This window comes from Agelaius phoeniceus, chromosome 1 (genome assembly GCF_051311805.1).
Source record: "Agelaius phoeniceus isolate bAgePho1 chromosome 1, bAgePho1.hap1, whole genome shotgun sequence".
Lineage (NCBI taxonomy): Eukaryota > Metazoa > Chordata > Aves > Passeriformes > Icteridae > Agelaius > Agelaius phoeniceus.
In genome coordinates, this window is record NC_135265.1 from 67,243,583 (window position 1) to 67,265,987 (window position 22,405).

Consider the following 22,405-nt stretch of genomic DNA (forward strand, 5'->3'; position numbering starts at 1 on the left):
GTAATTTTCTTAATGAAGAACCATGTTGCATGTTAATCCTTACAAATGCAGAGACATGTCATATAAGCTAGCATGCAAAGGAGGAAAATGGGAATGATGGCATTGGTACTGAATTTTTCAAAAGCAAGTCAGAAAATACTGAAGGAATGTTTCAGAAATGCAGTCCAGAGAAATGTTGTTGATTTTGAGTCTTGATTCTTCTTGATTCTTCTCTTTCTCTTTCTTTCTTTTCTGTATTTTTTCTTTTTGACTGAACACCAAGTGATAGAATTTTCTTTTGTGGCTGAAGACTTAACAGGTTGCATTTGCTTGGGAACCTAAGGCAGACTGTTCTCTGATGCCTGTGTTGTAGACATCCCAGTCAATCCTGCATTGCAAATGCACCTGATGCCGTGGTTTTTCCTTGGCTATATGTGGCTCCTCTCAGGTAGCTGCAGAGAGTTTCCTTGACCTCCAGCATCGCTCAGGGCCAGCCCAGAGCCATGAACAGCCTGCTCAGCCTCCACCTACTGAAACCCACCGTGTCTTTGTCTGTGCCTGCCCTGGCTCCACCTGCAAGTGTGGCTGGAATATCACCAGCACTGGTGTGACTGACTGACCCTCCCTGGTCTCCTAAAGCATGTTGTGGAAGCAAGAGCTGATGTGTTTTGAAGCCAGCAGAGCATCTACAGATGTTTTTACTTAGGGTCAATAATATTTAGATGCTGATGACACTTAGGAACAGAGGAATTACTCATGGTTCTGTGTCTGTTGAAAAATGGGACGGGATTGCCAAAGCATGCAGCTTTATAGTGCTCATTGTAAATGACTTAGTTTTGCATTTGCTCCTGCTGTGTTCTAGGAATGAGGTTTTCTCCATAGAGTACTGTGCCTTTTGTGTATCCTGTGCACTAAGGGCAGCATTGGGTTATCCAGTGTTGGGCTATTCTTGCACTATTTGCTGATATTCTGTGTTGCTATAGTGACCTTTCTTCAAAAACAAAAACCCAACAACTTTGAGTTTATATATTACCCGCCCCCAAATCTTTAAATACAAAAGAAGTTAACATGTGAATAACAAGGAAAGTTCTGTGGTTCATATATACCTGAAAGTTTGTGTATGTGCATGTATATAATTTGTATATAGAGCTCTTGTCCTGTATATATTCTGAAGATTTATAATTTATGTAAGATATACATATAAAATTACAAGACCTTAAAAAAAAAAGTAAAATTTTTAAAAACAGAATTAATTATTTTTAGTGGTTTTGAGCAACCTAGGCCCCAAAGAATAAGTGTTTTCCAAAAACCTGTCCAAGTTTATTGAAGCTGTCAGTCAGTTTTCAAGGTGGTGACAGAGGCAATGGTTTCCTACTGAAATATTCTTAACCTGGATCCTAAGTTCCAAAGCCAGACAGAGCTGATTACAGAGAGGCAGTGAAAGCTGGGGTTCCTTATATCAACCTGTGACACAGACTGACAAATACTGGTCTTTTTTTTTTTTTTTTTTTTTTTTTTTTTTATGCTGCTTTTTGAAGCCTAGATATTTCACTGCTTTAGCAGATTCTTGTTTCTCCTGGGTGCCCTGTAAGTCTTATGGTATGTTCAAGGAAAACATCACACTGTTGTATTTCCAACAGCAAGTGATTTCTGTGCGCGCATTGTAGTTAATTTCTTTTCCATTCTTCTTCCTTTCTAACCTCTGCAGAGTGGGAAGTCAGCTACTGAAAACAGAGCAGAGTGGAATTGAAGAAGAAATGGTAGACAGCTTTGGTAACCTTACAGATGTGAATATTGGATTAAATGGAGCAGCAGGACCTTGTGGGAAGGTGAGATTCTATATGAGTGCTCTTTTCCCTCATATGAACTGCTAAATCACTGGATCAATTGCATTGCATTATTGCCTTTTGTTTTGTTTTGGTTTTTTTTTTCTCTTTTCATAGTTTAAGAGGATAGAATTTAGCAGTTTCAAAATATGCTTTCCAGCAAAAGTAACCATATGCTTAAAGAGAATGTCTAAAGCTATTAATGATGAATCATTTGGGCATGGCAAGAGTTCTTCAAAACAGTTTGTCAGTGCTGGCCAAGCAAAGTCTTTCAGCAGAAGATGAGACAGCTATGCCACCATGCAAATGAGACAGGCTTGAAATATGATGAATCTTCTATCTCCTTTTCCTACTCGACTGACACTCGCTTTGAGGAAGGTTGTAAATGCAAGAGAGATTGTGGTATAATTCCTCAGACTGGCGTTTCTGCCCCCCAGTCACTATTCGATTATCTTCCAAATTGCTGTGTTTCAGAGAGATAAAGATTTTTTATGGCTTGCTGACTTGAAACAACCAGAAGAGCCAGAAAAGAGATGGCTAACCGGCCATGCATAGTAATTCCATTGGTAAATGACAAAATCTTTGTTTGTATGACATTTCCAAAGTTACTACAGAAGATGAATCTAAAATACAAAATGTCACATTTGGCATGCAAAACTATCACAATATATTTCAGTATAAAATTCATAGAGGCGTTTAATTTAGAATGTGTTTAATAACGAAGGCTGCCTGCATCAGTAATCCTGCCTTGAGGTTTAAAAAGATTGTCTTATTTATTCATATAATGTTAATTTTTTTATATACGATTCAGAAACCAAAAATATTAAGGTTAAATCTTCATTGTTAATTAAGATTTTCTAATTAAGCTGAAAATAATTGTCATTCAGATTAGTTGTTAAGTATGGTTTGTGTGGAGAAACAAAAGAAGTTTAGCAAATTCAACTGTTTATTTAACTGCTTAATTTAATTCCAGAAGCTTTCTATCTATATGGAAATATACTATCTCTTCCAAAATAAATCCAAGACAGGATTAAAGAAGAGATTATTAGCTACTGTAGGCTTAAACTGTGAGACCACTAAACCTAGTAGTCAAGGTAGCCATGTGATTCCTAATTGTGGCATGGGTTTTGATATCCAGTTGCATTAAAAGAAGACCTAGACTAGTCTTTCCTCAAAATAATGCAAGAAATTGATTCCTTGGGGAAAAGAGAAACGACAATGCTGATTTTAAGCAGTATATAATTAGTTATTGCAGAAAGAGTTTTATCCATTCAAATCAACATTGGAGCCTAACTGGGAGTGTCCCTGTGGTGCGCCGGACCCTGCAGATTGCATTTGGGCAGCACCAAAATATCTTCTGGTACAGTGGGACAGACCCTATGCCATTATTCAGGCAAAGTCTGGTAAAGATCATGCCATTGTGCCTGTTCCCCTCCACAAACCTCCACACTGGGAAGCTCAGCATACAAGGAAAGCACCAGAAAAGTATTTCCTTACTAAATATTCTGAAACTCAGACAACATCTTGTAAACAGCAAGTGACAGATGTTTTCTTTTGTCTGGACTTGGAATAAAGGTGTATGTGAGGAGTTTTTATTAAACTCTACACGTGTTGCACTTTGATTACTATTTTTAAGAGAATCTGATTGTGATAATCAGAAGGTGAAAGGATAGTCTGCATGTTACACAGCACTAATAGCTTTGGCAAGGTTAATAATTAGTATAAAAACATGGCCTGCCCAGTTCACTCTGTGCCTGCAGCCTGCTCATCACATCCTGTATTGTGCCAGTCTTGAAAAGCAAGCTGTATTTTTGAAGGTATTGTTTTCTAGTTAATTCTGCCTCATTATTGTAGGGTAGTGTCTTCTGGTGTCATACTTCACCAGCTCCACCTTCCCCCCAAGGATGCTGAACATTTTATTAGTAGTATTTGTATTGCTATTTCTTTTATCTGCCATCTCTATGACTTTTGACCTCCCTAATTGCAGATCCTTCATAAGCAGTAGGTAATTGCAGGTTGAACAAGAAGCGTGTTGTCTGCTTTTCAGTAGTTATTTTCTGAAAGAAATTTGTCCTTGCTAATTGTATGGTTAAAGTGAGCCCAGCCCAGATCAGTAACTCTGAGCCTTCTCCCTAGGTTGACTGCTCCAAGATGCCACAGCCACTAGAAATTCACCTCAGATGCCTGAGGGGAGTCAAAGATAAGGTCCCTAAAGGCCTCTACGCTCTCAAAGTTTCTGTCCTCAGCCGCTTAGGTGGTGACTTGGTGGAGTGGCCTGAACTGGAGGAGCAGCCTCAGGCCAGAACGACACGGCCTGTTAGTCATGGTGGAAACTTCTACAACACTGAAATCTACTTTGGACAAAGTATCCAGACAGTAAGCAACACTTCATAAATATGCTGTCTTTGCTTTGAAAGTTAAAACACATCCGCCCTTTCTCCTTTAGGCTTATATATTTAATGCATTCCATAATGTTAATAATTTATTTAATAATTTAGGTGCAATTTAGGAAGGTGCATTTTTTCCCCCCTAGGTTAACCCTCATCACTCACTTTAAGGGTGCCAAACATACGCTACATCATATAGTGTTGTCAGCTAATTTTACTTTTATTCTCTCTTATCTATGCAGCTTGTCAGCTATGTAATTTGATTTCTGTAAAGTAGCTTTAGAATAATAAATGAATGAGTGGGTGTATATAAACACATGAATGCCCAAATCCTTCTGTGAGTTTTTAGCTTCATTGACCCCCATTTGCCAAAAAAGCAGCATTTGGATTATTTTGGAAGGAGCCCAAACACTTGAGGCTCTATTCTGTCTTTTGCAACTGAGGCACACATATTTTCCTGCCTAAGCACGCTGTGCATGGCAGGATTGTTGTGTGTCAGTTGCTCACTGTTGTAGCTAATGCCTGGTGCTGGTTGGAACACTGGTTTCAGATAAACTCTCTGGCACATGAAAGCTTCTTTACAGTTTGAAAAACAATCTTCATCTCTCTCAGTGTGTTTGGGATTTTTTTTTTTTTTGGTGCATGTTATGAGGCATTGGTAGAATGAGGAATCTTTTCTGAATTCAGTTGTTTATTTTGTGGTACGACCTGAATGGTAGATTTCCTCCTCCACGTGTTGTGTTGTGTAGACACAGAGCAGACAGACAGCACCTATCCCAAAGAGCTTTCAGATAAAGCAACTTTTATGTGTGGCACTAATGCCTTCAGTTACTTGCAGACAGATAATTTCAGATGTTGGGTTTGTTATACATGAAGTGCTGCTAAGTCACATTTTCTGCTTTTTAATTGTTTATCACCTGTAATTGATAATGAGCAGAGTCTGTAAGTACAGCTATTGGTGCAAAAGGAATCGCCTGTATAGAGAGGGAAACTGCGAATGGGACTTTCACATGACGTTAAAACAAATCCAGGTATCTGTCAGAGAAATCACTGAGCTGTGATTCCCTTCCAGGCAGGATGCACCCATCTGGGTCACTTGCCTTGAAATACTGTCTTGAAAGGAGATGACTGGGTGCTAGGGCTGAATGATTCTAGCATGTCCTGCTTCTTACTTTCAGCATCACGTTTCTCCTAGGTCTTTACAGATTTTGCACTTTCAGGTTTGCTTCCAAGTTCTCTTGGAGCTTCACAGGGAACATTTAATTAGCATCTTCACCAAACTTCATTTTTAGACTAGTGAACTGGCGTGCAGGAATTGGGCAAGTTCCCTTAAAATACAGAACAGGAGAAGTTGGATGCAATGACTTTCTGGTAATTCCCTATCTTCATTACTCAGTGATGTACTGCAAAAGCCATAATTTTAGAGAACCCTCTCCACCAGCTCATTTTGGTGACACAGGGTATGTTGTACCCTGGATGACTCTACCTTTCTGCTCTTCCACCTCAGTAGTGGTTCAAAACCTTAAGGTATGTTTGAGAAGAAACCTTTACTGTGTGTGCTGAGATATGAGGCAAATTTTGGGCTTCAGATGGTTAGCATCTACCACAAGACTTAGGGTAAGTAGTGAGGTCTTAGTGGTGACCTCCATGTGAGCATCTGGATTTGAACAGAATCTTACACACAGCACTGCTGCTCTGGGATATATTATGGTGTGAGAAATAGAAGTGCTCATAAATGAAGAATATGCTTTTGTTTCCACTGGCCAGAATAATAATAGGAGTTCAGTGTAAACATGGTGAAAATGAAGACATGCATGCTTGATATTGAAGGAAAGCCTAATTTTAACTAATATATTAGAGAAATTGTTCCAGAACACTACATCCTTCCAAAAATAATAACCCTGTCATGTCAGCAAAGTTGGTGTCAGCGTGGGTTACCTGCTGCGTACAGAAAGTGCTGGTCATGTAAGTTAGATCTGCCTCAGGGCTAGTCTGACTTGTACACCCGACCTTTCAAAAATGTTTTTTGTTCATTAATCAATGTTCTTTGCTCCAGCTTGCCAGCTTCCCCTCTTTCCGCTCCTTCATTGTCCTCCTTTTTAGTTTGTCAACCCACCTCCCCCAGTAACCTCTGACTACGTACTAGACACAGGCTCCTAATAGCTCCAGTTGAATTTTATTTATCCTTCAGTTAGGCCAGACAGTCACACAAGTCATTTATTTTTTTTTTTAAATTATGCTGAAAGAAACATGTATGAATGCATTGGATTGTGGTAAAACAAGATTGCTGTTTCAAATGACTTTTTACAATTTATGAATAGCAACAAACTGCATGATCTGAAGGGAACTTGTTTTAGACTCAGCATTTCTAGGATATTTTCATGTATTTAGTTTATGTAAGTGGGCTTTAGGCTTTGATAGATTAAGTCTGTATGGTTTAGGCAAAGTGGGAGCTATTCTGAAGTTTCTCCTACATTATAAAACAAACTCAATGTGAATTTGAGATTAAAAAATTGTGGTATAGGTTAACTGGTGGTGAAGAAGCTTTGTTCCTAAAATTCTGATGTATTTTTGCACTGCCAGGTTTTTCTCAGGTCTGGAATGGAAGTTGAGTATAGGAAAGGAGATGAGATGCTTACAGTGCATAGAGTAAGGCAGTTATGCAGCTTGGTTGTCCTTGGCAGCACCTGTACAGATGTGGCTGCATCATCTTTACACTAGAACAAGGATTTTACAAGTATAACTTCCTTATTGCTGTCTCATGGTGGCTAAGATCCTACTATAGATAGGACCTAAGCAGTGAGTAATTTTTTTTTGATCATGGTGTATTTAAAGCAGTGTTTTACTCCACAGGATTACATCCCAGTGTTAGCAAATCCAGATTACGTTTTTCACTTTCATGATGAGTTGAAGAGCTCAATGGAGTTGCAGTATGCAAAAATTTAATTTCACTTGTAAAAAGAAAGTGCTTAGGTTGCTTTTTCTTTTCTTTTGTTTTCCAGGCTGGCTTTTCTAAAGTTCAGTAGACATTAAAATAATTGTATGAAACAGTTACAATGATAAGAACAAATCTTCACTTTTCATTGGCTTCAATGGAATAAAACTTGGAGTGTGGTAAAAATGCTTCTCGTCTTTTAAAAAACTATTTTCAGCTATAATTTCAATTATCAGGACCAAAATATTTAGTAGAAAATTGCCGACTTTGCCTACAGGGTAGGAACCTTCAAGGAATGTGTTCCTATTTCAAGTATTTGCAATTTCTGAAACACTTCTTTAGAAAAAAAATATTGCCTATTAAGTGGAATTTTTATTCAGAATGGGAAGTTCACATAGGAAATTTCCAGCTGTTGTGAAGGGCACTATAAACCAATGAAGCTGCCTGCAAGTGACATTTCAAAAACATTCATTATGCTGTCCAGTCACCTGGGAAGTCAGTCCAGCACTGCTGAACAGAAACAGGGACAATTGTGTCAGGACTGAGCTCCCCAAACTGGTTTTTAACCCTGGTCTCACTGCATCCATTTGTCATCAATCCTTATTCTGTGAGAACCTCTCAAAACTGGCACTTCAGCAAAACGGGTGTGAGCTCCGCAAGTGTATAAGCGCTGGTGCTACACATTTTCCCCAGCATACCTGGAACTTGGGATAGTTCCAAGAATCTGTTCATATGCATAAAAAGATACCACTGCTGACAGAACAGTTCACAGAACTGAGGGTTTTTAAAGAGTATATCAACTGGTTAATATTTATGTATCAGCGTGGCGAGGTACTAACAATATTATAACAGTAGCTGGGTACCATTTTGTTTTACTTGAGGGAAATTCAATATGAATAAAACAGCAACTTTTCAAACATGACATTTAATCCACTCATGTAAATCATACCAGGAGATCTATTATTCATTATTAAAAGGGCACCATATTTTTATTATACTGAAAATGAAACACAAATGCTGTGAAAAATTTAGTGCCTTTTCCTGAAGTTTCAGGACACTTATCATGCAGTCATCTAGCAGGGGCTGACACTCATTTTAAAATATAGCTACAAAATTAATAAATTTGAACTCTTTTGCTTGGAACAAGAGGATGTTCTATTTCACTGAATGAGGGATTTATTATTTATTTAAGCCATCCTAAATACTTCAGATGGCAAAGTCCTTTGATAATGTTCACATTTGGAGTTAGATTTGTAATGAATAAAGTTCATATCTTTGTTGTTATTAGTCATTTCCAGCATTTTCTTCCCTGAAGTGCATTTTGAAAACTACATATATCAGAAACAGATTAACATGACCTTAGGTATTAATTCTTAAAATATGATGAAACAAACAATTTCAAGGACATTATTTTCTGTATGTCAGCAGCTGTCTAAGGACTGTGATGCTTTTAATAATTACAAAACAAGGTATCATTAGGAAAAGTAGACCACAAACTTCCCTTTCCCCCCTCCTCCTCCCCTCCTGGTTTATTTTATTCTTGAGTGAAAGGCTGGGACGAGTGAAGAACATCTAGCTCTAGGACACTTTATAGGACATAACATAAGAGTTTTATACAGTAAGAAAGAAGATAGTGCTTGGCAGTGCCAGAGGACTTTCAAAATGAGAGCCACTTTAATTTTCTCTGGATGCAATTATTTGTAGTTGGGATGAAAAGGTGCTACGTGAATCTTTTGGTAAATTCAAGACCTAAGCTTATACAGACGCTTGTATTCATTTGAAGACTGCAGTGCTGATGATTTTTTCACAGAAGGAACTCATAGTTTTACTGCTTTTATTTTGTTTATCTGAGTTTGTTTGGGGGGGGTCTGGTCTTTGCCATTTGCTAGATCTCTCTGCAACAACTCCTCAAAATGCACATTCTCAGAGCAATTCTTACAAAGCTATTACATGTTAGAATCTGTTGTGTCTACTTTGTTTAGCACTGTGCAATTTATTTACATATCTAAAAGGTTACTACTTATCCCAAGTTTTGGTTTTTGGTGATTAATTGGAGTTACTTTTCACATGTTGTCTGGTCATTGTGCTCCAGTGGAGATTTTTCTTGAAAACACCTGCTGGAATGCAGTATGTGTGCTGGATCACCTCAAAGCAATGCAAGTTGCCCAAAAACCTCAGAAATGTGACCTATGTTACAATGCATCATATCTGACTAGAGAAAAGTATGTAGCCTGCTTTGGTAAATCTAGCAGACATATGTTAAACATCAAAAGTGTCTGGGGGCAGCATTTTATTTTGGACCACTCCATGGTTTATTCCCCACTTAATTGGAAATTATATCTGTAAGAGAGCTTGACATGAGCCATAGGATACAATAGCTGTAAAAATGTCATACATTATCTGGGAAAAACCAGCAGGAAGGCAGAATGCAACCTCTGCCTGTATCCTTAGCTCCACGTGAATCCCAAACAACAGAGAACACCAAGAACAAAATTACTGCCAGCCCCAACAAAAAAATTCTGGAATTGGAAAAAAAGAGCATCTCTGTGACTCACCAGAGCTGACAGTCTGGAACTGTGAAAAGGGACTTAAACTGTATTTTGGTCTAGATTTGCAAGTCATGGGAGCCAGCAAAACACCCTCAGAAAATGCTTTTATTTTTTTGCCTTCACACACCTGGTTTTAAAGCATTTCACATTTTAAATAATTATCTGTGAGCTCAGGATGAGCAGGGTAGTTGCAAAGCTGTACTACAGAAATGGGAAGAGTACTTTATGCAACCAAAGAACAAAAAGTGATCCTGCTTAATCATGCAATTTTTAAGCAGAGCACACAAGGAAAAATGTTTTTTTTCTCAGAGGTGGATCTTCCTCTCCTCTTGTGGAAAGAGAGCAGACCTAACCAAGTCTGGACTATCCAGGAAATGCTGAAGGAGCATGAACTCCGGATTGCCACTGCTTCCCTTGTGAGAAGTGAGTGTTGCTGCATTCCTGGCTGGACTGAAGCCTATGGTTGAACAGAGTGCTAGCTGAGGTGTGATGAGGAATCCAGAACAGCATCAGGGAAGAGACATGAGATGGAGCAGCTGCTGGACCAAGAAAGAGAGGAAAGCTGCCTGCTCCTCCTCTGGAGCCTGGGGCAGGCAGAGCAGCTCTGCTGCGTGACTCAGCCCTGAATGCCGAACAAGCCACGTCTTCATGAGACTCTTTGGCTCCAAGTGGTTTCTGGGCAAAGTACGTGTCCTCTTGACACAAAAGAAATAAACTTTGCTGCATCGTGTCTGTAGTCCATGTTATCCTGGGAAACTTGTGCTCTGACCGTGCTGAAATCAGTCTCAGGGATAAATAAGTGAAATGGGAGTGTCAGAAGAATGAACTGGGGTTCCTGCTTCCCTCTCACAAAGACAGTTTCTCCCTCACAAGATGAGGTCAGAATCCACCCAGGCCAGTATATCACCAGAAGCACTCGGGGAGGCAGGAGCTGGATGTACCATACATTACTACTCCCTGCTGGTCCAAGAGCAGAAAAGAATGAGCAGCAGATGTGCCAGGACAATTAGCAACAGATGCAGAGGCTAAAGCTCACAGAATGCAAACATTATTCCTCTATATTAGAGAAGATAAAAGGCCGGATTCTGGTCCTCTGGTGTAAGGTACTTGTGCAAGAGATGCTGCTGGAGCTAACCATGGGCTGAGTTATCATTCCTAGAAGAGAGGCAGGCAGTGGGGCCTTGTCTCTTGCTCTGGTAGCATGGGGGAGGGCAGGTGTTTGCATGGGAGCACTCGGTGTGGCTCTGGGAAGACACTGGGGTGATTTGGCACAGCGTGCCAGGAGGAATCCTGCTCTCTGCTGCTGCTGAAAGCGGTGAATAAAGTGCCTGCTTACAAATCCTGCTGCCCTGTGCCCCTGGCAGATCATGAGCCTGAGCTTCTGTGCTGTGGCCCAACAGCTTCTGGTCCATAGTCTACTGCTGTCAGGGAGGCTAGGTGCCAGGAAAGATGGAGTTACTGCTTAAAGACCAGCAAACTGCACAGAGAGGAGTTGGGGAGTCATTTTACCTGTGCCAGACTTGAAAGGCCTATTCTCTTAGAGAACAGGGGAAAAAAAAAATTGTGAGAGTAATTAATGATATGTCATTGTATGGTCCTCCTCTGATTTATGTGTTATTTTGTATTCAGATACCTGTTTGAAGACAGGCAATGATGGAAAGCTGGGGAAATACGTTTTCAGCTATTCCAGAACATTCTGGTGATAGATAGGGACTTTTGGAAAAACCCTAATAACATGATATTTTATTTTTACTTCAGTCCAGGTTTCTATTTCCTCCCCTCTGGCCTTTTATAAATTTCAGAGTTACACAAACACTTCCTAAGAATGCCCTTCTCCCTGCCTGTATGTTAGCCTTCCACATAAACAGGGAGAGTTTGAAGTCTGGTTGTGAAAGCTCCCCTTTAATTGGGCAATAACAGCCTCATCTCCAGCACTATTAATTTGACATAGTAAAGTAATTGTTCTTTGTTAATGATGGGAGCTGTTTCCTATTTAAAAGGTTTTCTACCTGTGTTTTACACCAGTGACATTCCTGTGCTGCTGTTTTCATAATCAGAAATGGGCTGTTTGTTTATATGGCATTTTTCAAGATTCTTCTTTATAACAAGTAAATATTGAATTGCCTTTGCATATTTTAATTCACCTTAATCTGTTTGAGTTGTATTGGTCAAATTTTTGTGTGATATGAATTAAGTAGTGTGACTTTTGTACATTTTTTTTCTAAATTGAAACTATTTGAAGGTGCAAAGGAAAGAAGAAAAGTTTATTTCTTCTCTGACAGGGTTAAAGACAGACAAAAGTAAGTCAGACAAAAACCCCCAAAAGCTCCCACTGGATATGTTTATTGAAATATTCAAATAGAATTCATTCTCTCTATAGAGTGAAACTATGGTGGCATATGGGGAAGTAAGATATATTACAATAAAACTGATATAAAACAGTTGAATTTAGAAATAGTGGCAGGAGATAATTTTAGTTCATTATGATTTAATTCAATTAAATGCAACACTGTTAACTGCAGACTAAGAAGTATTACTTGTGCCTGTGCAGGCACACACAAACATTATTTATTCTCTGCTGCATCTCTGTTTGCAGAAGAAATTACACCAGTAAAAGGGGGGTACTCGATGCTTTCATAGCACTGTAAAACTCTCTATACCTCACAGACCTCAGTGGAAATTTGACCTGAGCAAGGAGAAACATTGAGGTAAGGTGTTGGAGAGTAGACCCCTCAAAGCCCAGGAAGATGTGCTTGGTAGTATATGCTCTTTGAATGTCGACAATGTGGGTGCAGGCTTGTGGATTAATTTACCAGATAGTGCCTCAAATGAGGGGTTGGCACCAGCAGGGAAAATATAACTGCTAGTTTTATTTTTTTTCCTTCAGAACCAAAAAAATCCATCAGAACAAACTGCTCAGTTTGAGCTGCCTGTGCCTTGTCTATCCCAGGCACTGCTCAGAGTCTCCTGAAGAAGTTACTGATCCCCGTCCTCCTCCTCCAGTTACCTGAGCTGTTTCCTGCTCTGTACCTGAGCACAACAGCTCAAACCCACAGAGGCACAAAGGCATTCAAGGCCTGTGGATTTCAATTGGAGCTATCTGCCTAAATGCCTTTGTGCATCCGTGCCTAAGGGCCATGCTGGCCATGTCCCAAATCCCAACTCAGGCTCAGAGCCGAGGAGGAAGCTAATGAAGGGCAGGTGGCACAGGACTCAGCTCTCTCCTCTCTCCCAGGGCTTTCTGACCCTGCAGGTGTGGGATGGTGAGCTGTGACAGAGAGTGTGTTTGTTGTGGCAGTGGGAAAAGGTTTAGCACAGAACCAAAGGCACCTGCATGAATGCTTGGCATGATGGCATAGAGTAACAGGTAGAAGCTTGGCTGGGATTTTTGTATGGATTCAACAGAAAGAAATTTCTTATTTATCAGGTATGTTTTATTTGACTGTGTAAACTGAGATGCGTGACACTGTCCTACCTGGGTCAGGCACCCAGTGCTCATGCTTAAGGACTCCCTGTAGTCTTTACAACCTCAGACCCTGTAGCAGACAGGTGTATTATGAAGTCCTTGCTTATGTCTCATGATTATGTGCTTCCATCATGGCATGGACACCCAGCTCCTGTAGCTGCAATCAAAAGGATGCTTCCAGTCCCAAAGAGTGAGTCTTCAGTTTAAATCTAGGATAAAAGCTTAACAGCAAATGAACAATAACTCTGAACCAGAAACAAAGAAATAAAATTTTAATAGTGACAATGATTACTCTTACACCAGCTGCTTGACCACTATATGTTTATATGTAAGCTCTCAGAAGAGCATATACTGTTGAATTATTAAGACAAGAGTCAGCCTGGGAAGCAAGAGAGAAACTGAAAAGGGGGCTGTGATAGAGCAGTGATTTCATCTGTGAGTGGTTTGGGATTGTTTGATAATGCAGGTAACTGTCTTTGATCACAGCCTTATAACCATCACCTTTAATTTGTAGCACAGAGGTTACTATCTAGCACCCAGCTAGCCAAATGAAATGTATGGCTTGATTAAGGATCTCTTTTGTCAGTAATTTGTGCCTAATGTTTTTAGCTTTCCCACGGGCTGTTACAGAAAATGGTAAATCTGGTTTAAATGAAACCTGATACTGTTAATGGTTTAATAGCAGCTGCCACAGGGTTATGGCATTTTTCAACAGATGCTTCTGTTTCATTTTAAGCCTAAACTAAGTCTTAGAATATATTTACATAATTAATATAAAGTACACGTACATAATAATGACAATATTTATAATTTAAAAAGATTTCCTTAAATGACTTTGCTGTTATCTAATAACAATATAAAACTTCAAAAAGGGGGGCATATTATTAGAAATAGTAATTTATATTCACCTCTTCAAAAAAGTTGTAGATGCAGCGCGACTGAGAGCACTTGTCATATCCTAACATGGCAGTTATTGGTGTAGGCAAATCCCTTGCTGCTTCAGAAAAAGAGACAAAAAGCTTTGCTGCACCTGAGTTATGCTTATTATCTTACCTACTGTTCAATCAGGAGTATGAAAGAAGTGACACTTGTATTTAAATACACACATCAAGAAAGAGCTGTGTTAAAGTGTGTACTTAGAAATATTTGAAGCAGTAAAGATTTGTGGATGTTTATTGGCTGCACAATGTCGTCTGATTGAGGAAGTCCTCACTAAGTTAAGAAGACTTTGGCATTTTAGGCTGTTCATAGTGAGTCATTGGTTTGAATGGATCTCTTTCATTTGGAGGTCTAATTCTTGACTTCCAAGAAGTACTGAGGGTGTATCCTGTACTGAGGATATTCAGAGTGAGAGGATGCTGCTGAATATTGTGGCCTTCTACAAGTACATGCCTGTTCACAGTGAGGAGAGAAGGAGAAAAGACTCCTCTTTCTCTGCCTTGGCTGGAAGGCAAGGTAATGTTGAGCAGGCAAGTGTACCAAGGCATTTGCTGCTATGAACTGTGAAGACTGAAATGGGAACGGCACAATATGAAAAACATGCAAATAAGAGAAAATTGTCTCTATTAAAGAAGCATCCAAGATTGTTTATTTAAGAGATTAGGCAGTCACAGTTCTCTCAGGAGAATGTGTAGGAGCAGTGGTGAAGCAGATATTTCACTGTGTGAGGGGTGTAGCTGATGTATTTGCTCCCCTTGCTCCCAAGGTGACTACCCTTCATAGCTGTTAGCCTGGGTATGATGGCAGTCATCTTCTGTGTTCTAGCTTTTGTGGAAGTTTTGTTTTATTTGTCCTTTTGAATGTATTAGAATTGTTCAACAGCACCTGGGTCAATGCCCACTTTAATTAATGAAAACAGTTAAAAATGTGGCAGAGGACCAAATTTCTTTTTCTTTGTGTTTACCCTTCTTTCTTCTGTACCCACCAAAACCTTACAGATGGATTTACATAAGTTCATTACTTTGGAGTGTTTCTTCACCACTAGATTTCAAGTCTTTGCTATGGGAGCACAATTGCTTCAGGCCCTAAGGCATTGGTAACTGTCTTCCACACCTCCAAGCTGCTTAGAAGAATATCTATACCTATCTTATGAAAAGTGTAATCTGTGTTTGCCAGTTCTCTGTAGAAGTTTTTACCTTAAAATCCTTTTAAACCCTACACTGAAGTCCACATACTTTTCACTAAGAGCTTTAATTTAAAGGAAGAAAGCTATTAAGTACCAACATCATTCCCACAACTGGGTGGAGAAGAGTTTGTGACTCAGTGAGGAGCAAGTTTGCAAGTGTTCTTATTGGGTGTTTGGATGAACTTTCCAAAGCTGCTGCAAAACTAATCCAGTGGTGAATCTCAGCAAGCCCTCACAGGGACACCTCAGATTTCCAAGCTAGTTTGTTATTCTCTCTTAAAGCTTTCTTGTGGCAATGTTTTTCCACCACTGGTAAATAAAGACAGAATATGAATGCTTTCTGAAAGCAAAGGGGGAAAGAAAAGAAATAATAAAATAACCACACTAGAAAAAGCACAGCATTTTTTGTTGGAGTGGAAAATTGTTCAAATATATGATTTTTGGGAAGAATTGTTAATTGTTTTAGTGTGCAAAATTGGACCAAAGGTATGATGTTTGTAGAACTTTATATGGTAAAAGAAAGTTAGTTCCCTTGTGTTGTTTTTGTAATAAATAAATCTTTTTTCCTCCTTTTCTAGGTTCTACCACATAGAAAAGCTGTGAAACCAGGCATGGTACTCCTCTTTGAACTCTTCCTTCTTCGTGGCACCTATACCTGGATTGATCGAGAAGTGGGATGGGGAGCTTTTCCCTTATGTGATAACAATTTTAATGCTTTGGAAGGAAAATTTAAATGTCCCTTCCTCAGAGGACATTATGACTCCAAAATTGACCGATTCAAAAAAATTGAAGATTTTATTTCTCAGGACTTGGATCATTGGTTATGCAATCTCTACTTTCAGGTTTGTATTTTAAAAGATTGTTTAGTTTTCTCTATATTTTTCTTTTTGATTCTGAAATTGGATTGTGGCTCATCTCCCATTTACTGGGATGTCTGCTTTAATGAGTTATCATGGGGAAGAAATACATGGGAAAATTATATGGGAGAAAAGTGTAGTAAGCAGAGTACAGAGAATCATGAATTTCCTAAAATTCTTATAACAACATCTTGGACTGCTAGGCTTCACAAACAGTGTGCAACAAGCATGTTCTGGCTTTGTGGAATTCCAAACTACTTTTTTTTTTTCTTTTTCTTTCTCTTCCTAGATAATTAAACTACCACAGGATTCAGATAAGCAAAATAAGCATGGTATGCATGTTCAATTACCACCTGAACTTCTTATGTATTCAAGCACTGCTGAAAAGAATGGTTTCTCAGAAAATGTTGTACAGTCTGGACCACAAGGTGATGGATTCAAACTTTGATGTTTACATTCAGCTTTTCACTGGATCAACCCATAGTTCCATTTCAATGTTGGCCAGTCATTATTGTTTGTTAAGCTAGATTTTCTTCATTCAGATTTGGGTCCAACATGTGTTATAGCAGGAATACTCTGACTCTTTTTATTAAGATGGTTTAACTTTGTTTTCAGGTGTGAACAGTTCAAACCAGCTTCATTGCTGAGGGTGGAATAGCCATGCTGGCCTGTGCTTAAGGCTGAATAATGCTTGGAATGTCACAGCAATAACAGTTCAGCTGTTTATGGCTCCAAGCTTACAGGAAGAGAAAAGAAAAAGATGCTTTTTGTATACTTCTGGAAGAACTGTAGCACCTCCCTGGGCTACAACAAGGACTTCAGATTTGGCAGGGAGATAGTTCTGACATCAGAAGCATGCCTTATGCTACTCCTCTGAAATTCTGTTAAAATTCAATCAAGTGATAACTCTTAGGAAGGACAATTATCATTTGCTCGTGTACAGCAGACCTCCCCAGAAGCTTTCTCAAAAAATCACTGAATGTTCTTTTTAAACTGATCGTCCCTGGCCTCTGTGAACCTTCTGATGCAGCTACACAGAGGACACAACTGACCATATTGCAATGGACTCACAAATTGCTCCTCTACTGGTAGAAATCCAGTAATGAGAAGAATTATAGGATGCTGTTGTTGTTATTTTCCTTTTTCAGCACATGGGATGAGACTTCCATGAATAAAAATAATTCATTTTTGCTATACAGATATTTCTATATTCCCTCTTGTTTAATGAACTGAAGCATTCAGTCAACTCATAGATTGTAGTGTATGTGTGAATATTATGTATAGAACTAAAGCAGAGAATTATTTATTCAGGACAGAGGTTCCTTAGGCATTTGAGAACAGCAGTAGTGATGCACTGTAGAGGGCACAGGAGGATAAAGAAGAGGCTATGGAAAGGAAAGGAAAGAAAGAATGCATAAGCAGTAATCATTTAGCATGGTAAATGGGCAGCTCAGGTTGGAAGCATAACTTGAAAAGAGTCCAGGAGAAGTATTTTTCAGACAGTTAGTGGTGATTTAAAAGATAAAGAAAATGAGATTTGCCCTGAGATGCTTTTAGGCTAAGCAGCAACTGCACTGTGATCAAAAGGCTTTTATATAACCACCCTGATAAGAGAAGCATGGAGGTGTAAACACACTATACTGAGGATTAAAGACTTTTTTATTGTCATATATCTTCTACATATCTGCTAAGTTGCTTTGAGATGCAGCAACCCATTAATAGCAGATCCAAAAGGTAGAATTGCAGGCAACACCTATCAGCAGTGAAGAATTATGGACAAACTCTTAATGGATCAAACTTTTTTGGTCCTACCATCAATCGTCACATGCGTTTGTAACTGCACATAGAGGGTGCAGCTAATTAGGTCATGCTTTCTGGAAACACTTGGAAAACTCGTGATGCTCAGTTTGAAAAGTCAAGAAAGACATGTTTTTAAGAACTGAAAAAGAGCATTAGTGTATGTCCTCTTTTGCATGTAGACCTCTGAAATTTGCCGATAAGGCGATCATGGAAGATCTGTAATTTTCCTGCCAAACAGATTTGCACAAACAAAACTTTTAGGGGAAATTTTTGATATTGCTTATATTTATTTATTTATTTTTCTTGAAGCATTCTTTAAAGATATTATTAGCTGCCAATATCCCCCATGGGTTTGTTTTTTAATGTATCTATGCAGTGCTACAGTATGCTGTTTCTGCTGGTGATATGTTGCTAAGAGATTTAATAATGGGTAAACAAACACAACATGTGGTAATCCTTTTCAAATTAAAAGTTTATTAAATGCTAGCTTGATGACTTTCTGGCTATTTACAATTAAAGGAACAAACCTTAGAGAACTGGAGGTCACGTGGTGAAAATCACAACCAACAGTTTCAGCACAAAAATGTGTTTATGATCTGTGGCAAGCTGTCGCACATTGATATGTCCTATAAATACAATATTATATCTGTTAAACCACCAAAAACTGGGGTGGGGAGGGAAAAGCTCTGTTAGAGTGGCATTAAGGTTGAGACACAAACCAGGGAAAGCAAGAACAGTCTAAATGAAGACGGGTGCTCTGTAACTCACTCTACTGCAGTAGTCTAAATAGTGAGTGATCTTATATATCAATACCATATGTTGTACTGCAACATATAAGTGAAATAAAGCAGGTTAGAAGATGGTGTTTTAGCCTTCACTTCAAGTTTGTCTTGGTTTTAGAAGCTTAAAACAGAACCTTCATATTATTTCCATTAACTCCAGGCTACATTATTCTTTTAAGCCACAGCTCCATGTAGGGCTAGGTAAAGCTCTTCCCTTCTGCACAGGCTCTCTGGTCTAGAGCACAGTGCAGGGAAATGCAACATAATGCCTCCCATTCTACCTCCTTTGCAGATCAAAGATGCACATTATCAGATCTGGCGTGTCTCTTAGTCCAAACCATATCTTCTCTCCATTCTTTTGAAGTGGTATTCTCTAAAAGGTTCATGGCAGAAGACAGCTTCTGCTTCTGCCACCACCGTCCTTTGTTTTTCTTAGGAAAATATTTTGCTGTTGATCTGTTGCTCCTTACAGGATCAACAGTCCCTGTCAGAGAATAAATGGCAATTTCTAAGTAGAATTTGTTATCTACTGTTTTGTGAAAGGTGGTAACAGCTCTAGTAGAAGGAGCTTAGGTAAGAAAATTTGATGCATCTACCAGGAATGTTGCCTTGATAGGCTTGGATCTAAGTAATAAGTGCTTCCAAAATGCATGACAACTTCAAAACTGTGAGTCTCCATATAGACACTAAATATGCAAATCCATCAAGAAAACGTTCTCACAATGAAATCCAGCAGGACCCCTTTTGACTTTAGCATCCACAGGAAGAGGGGATTTACATGTGCAAAATGTCAGCATAACAGTATTTTTTGGAATTGGCAGCCCTTTCATCCTCAGAATAGTTGATGGACAGCACTCATATATTAGTTCTACAGCTCAAACACTTTTAGGTCAGGCACAGGTTCATTTGGAAAGTGTTGCTCCACATTTGTTGGGAACCTTCATCCAAATGCTTTCTTTTGCAGCTGTGCTGTTGATCTGACTTGACACACAAACACCATTTTGTGCCCATCTGAACTTGTGATCAGATAAAACAGGCAAGTGGAAAGCTAGGAATGATGTTATCCACTGTAGTTTTTAGAACCAAAGGAAAACCTTTCTCATTACAGTTGACATTCATGCCACTTTAAGGTTGGCCATTTTGAAGTCCTGAAGCTATGGTCAGCACTGTACCAGCACGTACTGACATGCACTCAAGACCTAAAAGGGGTGCTTATAAGGTAGAAGGTGGAACAGTCACTGGGGATTAGGATACTGAAGTAGTACTTTTCTATTTTTTAGTTCTAAGCTTCATGTATTTTTGGTGAACCTAAAGAGTCATGACTGATTGTGCATTTTTTTTTAAGCAGTAATTTTCCCAAGCTCTGGAGTATGAAATCAAGAAAGAAGTTTTACTTAGCCTGACTGTGCTGGAGGAAAGGTGTTATCAGACAAGATTTTGAGGGAAAGTGTTCAAAGGTAGCTAGTTAGGTCCCAGCCCCAGGATGATCTTGCTGTAGTAGAACTGGTACAGCGTCGCATTAGCATGAATACACTGCTCCCAGTGTCTGGGCTAGCAGAAATGTTTGTTGCTATTGCTTTGCTGGGTTGTTGCACAGAAAGTCTTCCTCTACCTCAGCTGTTTTGTGTTGGACTAAACATCTACATGCAGATTTTCTGAGTCTAAAATCTTCTTTCCAGACAGTCTCCTTGTCCCTTATTCGCCCCTGCTCTACTGTGGGAGCAAAAAGAAAAAATATGCAGCTGTTTGGGAATGGTTTTAAGGACACTCTTTTTTTTTACAATGAACAAATATCTCATTATTCTCTTGCACTTTATTTTTTTCTTTCCCTTTGCAAGGTCTGCTGTCTAACAGCAGTGCATGTGGCTCCTGTGCCCTATGCATCAACCAGAAGAAGAGTTAGAACCACTGAAATGTCTTTAGTTCACAGACTATGAGCTTATAACAGAAATAAATATTAGAGAGAGAGAGAGTCAATTTTCAGGTGTACAATTTTTCTGGTTACTGTACAGTTTAGAGTATTTTTTGTTCTACCTTCCTTCTGACTGTCTGCCTTGCTGTTAATAAGGTTGGTTTGTACCACTTGGCTTCAGCAGTCCTTGAAACTCACCAGGGTTGTAAAGCTTTAAACAGTTGCACAAGTCTTTAATTGTAAATTAGTTTTGACAGGACTGCTAAGACAAAGGCCTGGCCCATCCCATCGTGATGCTAGCCGACAACCCCTTACTGCTCCTGGAGCAAGGAAACATGTGGAAGGAATTGTTCTTTTACATTTCACAGCTTGTCATTTCCTCTGCAGGGCAACCTCTGACCTCCCCGAAAGATCCTGACACCCATAAGGGAAGTATTCCCACTGTTGTAAAGGAAGTGGAAAAGCAGTTTAATGCTGCGAAAGGAGGAGAAGTGTGTGTGTCAGAAGAAGCTGTGAGGAAAAGAGAAGAGCTTAAAATGCTTCCAGCAGGTTAGGAGTTTTATTGTGTTACTTAATTTACTGAAAGTTTGCAAGTAGATCTGCCTGGCATGTGTGTAAATACCCCCATTTGCCTTCCCCCTCACCCTGTGATATCATCTCGCCATTATTTCACTGGGCAAAGGAAGTGATGGAAGAGTTTAAATCAATTGTTAGGGATCAAAAGCAGCTTAGGCAAAAAGGTACAGAAGCAGTGGAGTCTCCTGTCTAAAATATATTTGTAGGCCAAATGTGTTAGTAATTACAAGGTGTGTGTGCAGTGCACTGACAACATTAGATTACGGCTGGTGTTTCCGTGACATTTTTACATCCTTTCATTTTATTTGGTCATTTATATCCATGGATCACAACATGTTGCTGTTAGGTGCTTGGGAAGTACTTTTTTCTTCCTGCAGCACATTAATAGCAGTATCCTTTGTTAATTGTGCTGAGCTAAATTGCATAAAAGTGCCTGTCTGTATTTACATCAGGTAACATTTGCTTCTGGGGCATGGGATTTCTTCCGAAGGCAAAGCCTGGGAAGTTGCTATGGTGGTTTTTTATTATCTTGATTTTGTTTATTTGTTTATTTGTTTATTGGTTGTCTTTGGGATTTTTTTGTTAGTTTAGTATTTTTTTTGTTTTGAAGTCCCAGGTAAAATGTATTTATCTGAGAATTGAGTAATATAACCCCTAAGTCCTCTCCTAAACTCAAAGACCACCATGATGGCCAGAGGCAGATTTACCATGAGACAGGTATTTGAAGGTATCAAGGATATCTGGATATCTACTCCCACTTCATAGCCTAGGCCAGTGCAAGGAGATGAAAGTGCAAGTGGGAATAAATTAATCACACCTTTTGAAGGGAGAGGGTGACTTTCCTTCTGTACCAGGAAGCTGTAATAGGTCACGGTTAGACACTGAATTGTGAAATGTTAGGTAAGAGAGAGCTACCTGAGGTCTGACAGCTACCTCTTATCTGTGTAAACAGTAGCTTCTTACCTTCTTCAAGTCTGTGGGCTCCCTGAGATAATGCAGTAGAATTTTGGATGAATGTTATTTTGAAGCTAATGCCAACTTCCCTTTCACAGCAACTCATGAAATGTCATTCAAAACCAATTTCTTTGGAGCCATCTTGCTCTGTTGACTGTCCAGGAAGGCTAGAACTATGCATCTGCTATTATAGGTGCACGGGCTGAGTATCTCATGTTAAGTGGGCACAAATAAAGGTAGGAGCTAGTATGGCATTG

General features: G+C 39.2%; 1 protein-coding gene across 1 annotated transcript in view; it reads left to right on the top strand.

Moving 5' to 3' along the window:
• LOC143695789 (uncharacterized) overlaps positions 1–22,405 on the top strand; it is a 179,989-nt gene that overhangs the window by 60,818 nt on the left and 96,766 nt on the right. The window contains exons 9-13 of the mRNA XM_077190996.1: positions 1,688–1,808; positions 3,942–4,181; positions 15,846–16,109; positions 16,414–16,552; positions 21,006–21,167. Coding sequence (XP_077047111.1) covers positions 1,688–1,808; positions 3,942–4,181; positions 15,846–16,109; positions 16,414–16,552; positions 21,006–21,167 — 926 coding nt within the window. The remainder of the gene's footprint in view (positions 1–1,687; positions 1,809–3,941; positions 4,182–15,845; positions 16,110–16,413; positions 16,553–21,005; positions 21,168–22,405) is intronic.